Source organism: Elephantulus edwardii, unplaced genomic scaffold, assembly GCF_000299155.1.
Source record: "Elephantulus edwardii isolate Elephantulus edwardi_28Jun2011 unplaced genomic scaffold, EleEdw1.0 scaffold00097, whole genome shotgun sequence".
NCBI classification, from domain to species: Eukaryota; Metazoa; Chordata; class Mammalia; order Macroscelidea; family Macroscelididae; genus Elephantulus; species Elephantulus edwardii.
Window position 1 is genome coordinate 2,347,745 of NW_006399847.1, and position 9,399 is coordinate 2,357,143.

Here is a 9,399-nt window from a genome sequence, read left to right on the forward strand (position 1 = left end):
ATAAAATACTTGAGCACCACAACAAGATAAAGGTAAATAATCCAATTGGAAAATGGGCACAGGATTTGAACAGACACTTCACCAGAGAAGACATTCAGATGGCCAACAAGCACATGAAGGAATGTTCAAAATCCCTAGCTCTAAGAAAGATGCAAATCAAAACAGCTATGAGATATCATCTCACCCCAGTCAGAATAGAAAAATTTAACGTAACAGCGGGCAACAAATGCTGACGAGGTTGTGGAGAAATTTGAACCCTTATTCAATGTTGGTGGAAGTGTAAAATGGTGCAATCTCTGTGGAAAATGGTGTGGCGTTCTCTCAAAAAGTTGCTAATAGAGATACCATTTGACCCAGCAACTCCACTACTGGGAATATTCCCTAAAGAGACTATAAATAACATCCAAGCAGATATATGCACACCCATGTTTATTGCAGCTTTGTTCACAATAGCAAGGAGTTGAAAACAACCCAAGTGCCCATCAACAAACGAATGGATAGAGAAGCTGTGGTATATTCACACAATGAAATACTATACTGTATTGAAAGACAAGGAACTCATGCAATATTCTTCTAAATGGGTGATGCTGGAGGACATTATGCTTAGTGAAATATCTCAGTCACAAAATGACAAATACTGGATGGTGCCACTGTTGTAGAATGGGACTGGCATCAGGGTTGGGGTAGGACTGAGAAAAACTGGATAAATTAAGTATACTGCATTGAAACAGATGAGGGAGAGAACAGTTTAAAAGCTATATATGATCGGGTATTATGGTTATCATAAGAGTGCAGAATTTAGATTGCATAGTGGAGTGTATTCGGGCCGTGGGGGTGTGTGGGTCAATTGTATACCAATGAAATAATTTTTTTTACTTTTCAAAGAGAGAAGCAAACTGGAGTGGGAGAGGGCTGGGCAGGGAGAAAAATACAACAATGAATGGATGGAAATCCAAAATCTCTGTAAATGTTCATTAACATTAATTAAAAAAAAGAAGAAATATATTAAACTAACTTTGTGAAGAATTGAAGTCTGGGATATCATACTTAGACATACAAAAATGTTTTTATAGAAAGTCCACTTTAAAAGAATAAAAACTATTAAATATCTTCAATAAAAAGCTAAAAAAAATAATGTTCTTTTTCTTCTGTGAGCCAATTTAAGCCCAGAGCAATTATTGCTTTGACCTCTGGAATCATCTGGAGAGTTCCCAGGGATGGGAAGAAAGAGAGAGAGCAATAAAAACCAGGGAAAGAAAAACACAGGGTAAAACTTGGTTGTCAAAATTTACAATCAAATTATTTCCTACTGATTTCAATCCAGATCTGCCTTTTTTCCTTCAAAAAAAAAATTGAGGGAAAGTTTACAGATCATTTAGATTTTTCATTTGATCATTTATATACATTTTGTTTCAGAACATTTAATTACAGTTTTATGCAATTATTCATACATATTTCTATGACATTAATTACAACAGATAAATAATAGTGTCTGATAAATATTTTGTATATGGCCTTTCCCGTCACACAACTAATTTATTTTATAATTTTTGTTCCCTTCTCCCTCTCTCCCCATTCCTGATAACTAAACAAATTAATTCAGTTTTTCTGCAAACCTTTCCTTAGTTGTTTTGTAATGGTGGTCTTATTCCTTCACGGTCCTTTGTGACTGACTTGATTTGCTCGTTCCCAGAATGTTCCCAGAAGCACCATGTTCTGCAGTTCTCTGGGCTTCACTAATTTTTATGTTGTGTTGTTGTGGATTTCCTAGTTTCACTTATTTTTCTGTGCTGAGTTGATTTTGTTTATGGCGTTTCTCATCATTTCCCTCACTGTAATGGCATTGCCTGGGAGCACTTGCTCTGGAAGGATAGCCTCACTCTCTGAGTGTCCTCTTAGCTGTGTGAATAATTCTCCAATCAGAGGATAAGAAACTAGAGAGGGATGGCCTAAAAAGTCCTATTAAACTTTAATCTTGCCAACTCTGACAAGTTTACTTTCAAGATTCATTTTTAACAATAGCAAAGTTCAACAGCAGCAAACAACAAATGCTGATGGGATTGTGGAGACACTGGAACCCTTACGCATAGTTGGTGGGAGTGAAAAATGGTGCAACCACTATGGAAGGCAGTATGGCACTTTCTCAAAAAGTTGGAAATAGAAATACCATTTGACCCAACAATTCTACTACTGGTAATATATCCCAAAGAATCCAGAGCTGCCCCCCAAACAGATATACAGATAGATGCATATTCATGTTTCCTGCTGCATTATTCACAATAGCAAAGAGATAGAAGCAATACAAGTGCCCATCAAAAAATGAATGGATAGAAAACTATGGTATATTCACACAATGGAATACTACACAGCACTAAAAACCAGGAGCTCATAAAATATTACACAACATAGGTGACCCTGGAGGACATTATGATGAGTGAAATATTTCAGTCACAAAAGGACAACTATTGAATAATGCCACTGTTATAAAACAGGACTGACATGGGGGTTAGGGGCAAATTAAGGAAAGAGGGGATAAATAAACACTGTATTGGAAGAAATGACGGAAAGAACTGGTTGAAGGAATATACGATTAGACATTATTTGTATGACAACAGTCAAGAATAAGAGGTGTATAGCAAAGTGGGCTGGGAGAAGGTATAAAGGGGAGGGAAGAAATTGTACAACAATGGATGATTTTTTTTTCAAGTGAACTGCAAAGGGAGCTCTGGTAGCCTAGTGGCAAGAAGTTGTGCTGCAATCCCGAAAGCTCACAGTTCAAATCGACCAGATGCTCCACTGGAGAAGGAGGTGCAATCTCCTGTGCCAGTCGGATCAGATTTGACAACTCACTCACACAAGGAAAAAAATAAACAAAGTGAACTGCAGCAGGTAGGGATGAAAATGCACAACAATAAATGAATATCCAATTTTTTTGTAAATGTTCATTAAAATAACAAGTTTTAAAAAAGGATTAATTTTTATTTTTTTAATACTTTTTTATTCTGAAAAAGAGTTACACCATAAACCTAGAAAATTGGCATTTCATAAAACTGTGGTTTATTATTTTCTTTGAAGTTTGTCTCCAAACAAATAATCTCTTCTCAGGAAATAAATACAAGCTAGGCAACTGAATTATTACATCATTGGTTTGCATAGTCTATGTTATATAAACAGAGCTCTGGGGGTCTACCAGTACAAAATTTCACTGCAATCCCAAAGGCACATAGTTTGAATCCACCATCTGCTTCTCAGAAGAAGGATGGGCAGTCTCCTCACTTGTGATTTACTGCCTCTGAAAACCCACTGGAAGGCCAGCTATGAGTCAGTGCTCAGTCAACAGTATGTAACAACAACAGCATGTTATAGAAATATTTTTTTATCTTTTTATTACATTTACACCCAATGACTTTTCTGGCTACTTAAAACACTAGATTTATGTTTTCCCCCAATTGATTCACCATTTTATAGTTTCAGCTCTTCCTTTCTCCCTTCCATTTAGTGTCCTTTCTGAATGCTCCACTTTCAGCGTCAGCTAATTTTACAAATCATACTATGTTTCCCTCTTCTTCCTCAGACACAATGTGTAGCATAGGACCCAGTGCATACCAAGTGCTCGATAAATGCTATTCTTTTTATTTATCATCACCATCTCCTCCGACAACATGCACACCTCTCTCCCAGGGAACCCCACCACAAGAGAAGCAGCTCACCGTCCTGAGAAGATCGGCACCATGTAGTCGCCGGGCAGGTTCTCCTTCTCATCTCCAGAAAGGAGGCTCTTCTTGGCTCGTTTTGTTTTGGGGCTCAGGCTGGATGAATAATCTTCCAGCAGCAGACTGGAATCTGTAAGACTGAAACAAAACCCCACTCATTAGACAACACAAAAAATGTATTTAATCAAAATATTGATAAAAGGAAGGTTTTACATGAGAGCGGTTTCACAGAATCCTAGTCCTACTGAGATAATTCTCTTTTGTCTTTAGAATTAAAAGAGAGTCAGAAAGACCTTAAATTTTACACTGACATTGTCACTGGGTGCCTTTGAGTCAGCTGCAACTCGGTGAAGCCATATTCAACACAATGGAGGGAAGCACTCGCCCGACCTTCCTCATGCTCACAGACACTGCGGGGCTTGAGTCCATCCACTGTTGGAGCCACTATGTCAGTGCATCTTGTGGAGAGTCCTCCTCCGTTTTGCTGACCTTTTATATAGTCATAAAGGGAGATCTGGCGGCTTGGTGGTAAGGATTTTGCTGCCAATTCAAACGCACACGGTTCATATTCACCAGCTGCTCCACAGGAGAAAGACAGGCAATCTCCTCTCATGCGATTTACTGCCTCTGAAAACCCACTGGAAAGTCAGCTGTGGGTCTGTACTGACTCCACAGTACTCAACAACAACAATAATATAGGCATAAAAGGAAAAGAGGGCTATAGAAATTTTGTGGGTTTTTCTTTCCTCCTCAAAGTCTTCAGGGAAAAGAGCAATATTTTTGTAAGTCTCAAATATCCCTGTTGCTAATAAACTTGCTAATGTGCAGGGTTTAGACAGTCTGCATAAATGTTTCTAATATACTGAACATGGAAATTCACCTGAGGTATTTATAAGACTATAGACTGATTTATTGGTTTCTAAATAAGTGTTCAAGAATCTGCTGTTTCTCAGAGAATCCTGTTGGTTTTTATGCAGAAGATTAAAATATGTGCCCACTGAGACATAGATTTGCTATAGTCAGATTGACTCTTCAAAGGAACAAAGAGTTTACAAAAGACAGAGTTAATCTAAGTTACATAAGCACATGACACTGGATGTGGTAAAGAGCCCTTGCTCTTCTGCTTCTTCTGCTGTAGAAGAAAATAACAGAAGTTTAGCAGTTCAGACCCACCCAGCAGTTCTGGAACAAAGGCCAGGCAACTATGTAGGCAGCCATCACAGAGAAAATCTTTTGGAGCAGCTTGACTCCATAACACATGGATTGTCATGGGTCAATGTCAACTGAGAACAGTGTTCTAATAAACAACAAAATTACTATTGAAACGAGACACATGTGAGCAGTGATCAAATCTACAGAATTCTTGATTTCTCTAAAAGAAACAATGCATTTTTACACAAACATGTAGAATTTTGCATAAACTCCAGATGTTTCTGGGTTGTCCCTGGTCTCTATGTGGGAGTCCTATGCAGCAGGAAAGAGTCTGAAGTTCATAGGGAAGACATGTCTGAACAGGAGCTCTACACACTACGCTAATAACTTCTCCACAAATCTGAACTGTTCTAGAATAAAATGTGTGAGGTTAAAAGATAAAAGTCCTTTGCCTAAGGGAATTTTGAAGAGGAAATGAAGATTGTGAGGGGTGTGACACAGAAGATGCAATTGCTCAGCCGAAAGAAACAAATGCACGTCATCTAAACTTATGTTTTAAACTTAGAAAAATCATTTTAAAAGCAATGAAGAACTCGTGAAACACTACACAATGTGGATGAGTCTAGAGGAACATTATGTTGAGTGGATGGGTGGACACTGGATAAGATCATTGTTACATAAAAACAACTAGAGAAAAAAATTACATAATGCAGAGGATCAATCTGGTATCATGAGTGGAAGGAGTAGAAAATTCATGGATAGACAATGACCACTCTATTGGAATAGGTAAAGGGAAGGACAGTGTGGAATGAATGGGTGATGTGGGATTGATTACTAAAAAAGGTGAAGGGAAGGTTTACACACTGATAGAATTAATCTTGGAGGGTTAACAGGGATGAGAATGAATGGAGGAAGAGCAAGGATGAATGAACAGACTGATGAAGGCAATGTACAAGGAAAAGGCTGTTTGATGAGACATTGCAATTAACTGCATTAACCAATTAAAATTAATGATATAAAACAATGGTGGCCTAGTGGTAAGAAACTGCGCTGCAATCCCAAAGGCAAGCAGTTTAAGGCAACCAACCGCTCCATGGGAGAAAGATGGGCAATTTTTTTCCATGTGATTAACTGCATCTGAAAAACCGCCAGAAGGTCATCGATGGGTCAGTTCTGACTCTATGGTCTATGGGAAAAAAAGTTACCAAAATTTAAAAAAAAAAAAGGAAGGCTGTTTTCTCTCTCTCTCCCCCTTTTCCTCTCTCTCTCTCTTTCTCCAGTCTCCTTCTGTGTGATTTACTGCCTCTGAAAACCCACTGGAAGGTCAGCTATGGGCCAGTTCTTACAAAACGGACACACGCATTGCAGGGAAACCTATCCTCCTAACAGGCAACAAACATCAGCATGGAGCTCACAAGAGCTGTGGGCAGAGAGATGTCAGGGTGGACATTGTTTTAAATTTCTGACTAGAGTAAAGTAAGTGACAAATCTCCTCCTTGAACACTATCTATCCCCATCCTCCCGGGAACGCCTAGCTCTTAATTTCTCATCAGCATTAAAGCTAAAGGTTAGAACCTTGAATGGAAGCTGTGGATTAGTTCCCAACTGGAAGCCTTCATGAAATTTGGTCCTGTCTGGCTGTTTCAGCAGCAGCAAAGAGACTGCATCCTATACTCCTAGCAGGTCACAGAGTACATGCCGTGCTCACACAGGTCTAAGTTTAAAGTGGCGTTTTCCTTATTATACAAAATAAAGTAAGATTACAGAGATGGCAACTTCATTTCCCCCCCCCCCTACACACACACATTCTAGAACACTCATCCTGTTTTTTTGGTTTCGCTCTTTCCTGTTGACTTTCATTCTCAGTGTCTGCAAAGTCTTAAGAGCTCACATTTTCCAATTTAATGTTAATCAAAACAGTTGAATTGTCATTCTTTTTGTTGTGTTGATGTTTCTTTTTTTCTTTTAATAGAAACATTAAAATTAATGTAATTATTGTACAGAACAAGTCAGATGTGGGTATTCCATCCTCATAGGTTTTAATAGCTTAAACCACAGCACCAAGCTTCAATAGTTTAATTTTATGGTAAAGATTTATTGCACTATTTTACATTTATATGTATTATTTCATTAACCAGCAAATAAAATGAAACCAAACTAAGGCAATGTTTAAAAGAATGGACTCTGATAATCCAATTGCTTATTTGAAGACTAACTTTCAATTGTCTCTTTTATTATAACCCAGCAACGCTGAAGGTCAACATCTTCCTTTTTAAAATTTTAAAGCTGAATACTTTTTTAAAGGAATTAATAGATATACACATTTGACATTTACTTGGACTTAATGAGCTAAGTGAGGCTTTGCTAATCACTAAAGTATTTAATTGTAGCTCAGTTTTGAAAATAATCTTTTAGTAGCTCAGTTTCTGAGTAGATAATAAAGTATATGTGCACAGACATGTTAAAATGATTTCAAATATCCTTTAGGTACCCAACTTAACTCTTCAAACTTCCAGAATCCCAAGGTACTAATGAAGTCAAACAACAGTCAGCAGATTTAAAATTAATATCCCGCTGTGTGACATCACCATATCAAGGACCAGCAGCAGCTGGTCCATGGGGAATGGATGGAGCCAAAGTACAGCCAGCACTCTGGAAACAAGCCAGGAACACAGAAATAGACTCACCTCTGTGTTCAACTTCAGTACTGAACAGAAAAAGATCACCTTCTGCTATTTGAACTACGTAATAAGTCTAATAGGAAAAGCAAGGGGAAAAGCATTCATAGACTTTTAGGGATGGAGAAGACATCAGGGACCTTGACACTGAGTCCTTCATCTTACAGGTGAGAAACCAAAGTGGAAAGACTCCTCACAACTCACCCTTCAAAGTGCTATTATATTGTTAAGTGCCATTGAGTTGTAGACAACTCATAGCTACATTATGAACGAAAGACCTGGACACTTGTATAACTTTCACCATTTCTCCAAGTTCATAGATTTTCCAGAAGCAAGTTATTTCGGAGGCAAGCTATTTTGGAAGTGGATGCCACTTCTGCTTCCAAGCTTGTTTTAATCCGGGAGCTCCACCAAACACTGTCCGCCATGAATAGCCATTATCGCAATTGACACATAAGTATCAGTTGCTTAGCATCACAGCAACCTCCATACAGCAAATGGACAGACCACTGCTGTACCACTTAGAAGAATGTTTGACCAAAAACAATTAAAATAAGGCCTGAGGGCGGCAGACTAAAATCACCCAACTTTGACTTGGTAGCATAGCTTTCTATCCACCAGGCCCATAGAGCTCTCTATATTGGTGTTATTGATAAGTGCCGTCGAGTTGTGGACGACTCATACAACAACACCCTTCAAACTAGGCACTGAATCAGTGCTTAGACTCTTGTCAGTCTAGTGGTGTCCAATTTTCGTGATTAAGTATTCTCAAAAATAAGTACATTTTTAAAATTTGGCTCCAGTAAATGAATGTGTTTGTATTAACAGTTCTATACATACACTTTTAGAAGCAGGAGTGGCATCCACTTCCTAAACAACATGCCTCTGGAAACTCTATGAACTTTGATAAATGATGATAGTTACAGAAAGGCTACAGGCCTTTTGTTCATAGGGCTGCTATAAGTTGTTCTTGACTCAATGGCAATCAACAATAACAACAACAACAACATACATATACTACTGTATAAAGGGAGCTCTGGTTGCCTACTGCTAAAGAGCTGCACTGTCAACCCAAAGGTCCATGGTTTGAATCCACCATCTGCTCTGTGAGAGAAAAATGGGCCATTTCTTCCTGGGTAATTTATGTATTTATTGCTTCTTAAAACTCACTAGACAGCCAGCTAGTTGGTTCTGACTTGATACATAACAACAACCACTACTGCTTTACCAAGCATAATGTCCTTCTTGAGGGATAGGTACCTCCTAAAAATATATTCAGAGCATGTAAGATAAAGTCTCACCACCCTTATTTCTAAGGAGTGCACTAACTGTATTCCTCACAGTCCGATTTGTTAATTCTTCTAGTATATTCTATTTTCTTCTCCAAAATCACAAGTTGAAGATGTAAAGTCTTCTTCAGACTTCTTCCTCACTGTCTAGATTTCACCTGTTATGAGATGACCGAAAATACTATGGGTTGGGTCAGGCACACCTCAGCCGTCATAGTGACATTTTTGTTTTTAACACTTTATGGAGTCTTTAGCAGGATATATGTCATTGATTATTTTGACTGCTTCTCCCACGAACATTAATTATGATCCAAGTGACATGAAATCTTTGACAACTTCAATATTTTCTGCGTCTATCATTTTAATGCTTATTGGTCCAGTTGTGAGAACTTCTGTTTTGCTTATGTTGAGATGTAATACATACTGGACGCTGTAATGAATATTGACTACTTCACCAGGAAGCTTCAAATTCTCTTCAGTTTCAGCAAGCAGTTATATCATTAGAGCATGTTTATGATCTTCTCTCAATGTTGATGATGAATTCATCTTCATAAAGACTAACTTCTC

The 9,399-nt window shown here is 38.1% G+C and overlaps 1 protein-coding gene across 1 annotated transcript in view; it reads right to left on the reverse strand.

Moving 5' to 3' along the window:
- The window catches only part of MYOM1 (myomesin 1), a 244,358-nt gene that overhangs the window by 209,298 nt on the left and 25,661 nt on the right, over positions 1–9,399 (reverse strand). Inside the window, exon 2 of the mRNA XM_006891423.1 lies at positions 3,711–3,851. Within this exon, the coding sequence (XP_006891485.1) occupies positions 3,711–3,851 (141 nt within the window). The remainder of the gene's footprint in view (positions 1–3,710; positions 3,852–9,399) is intronic.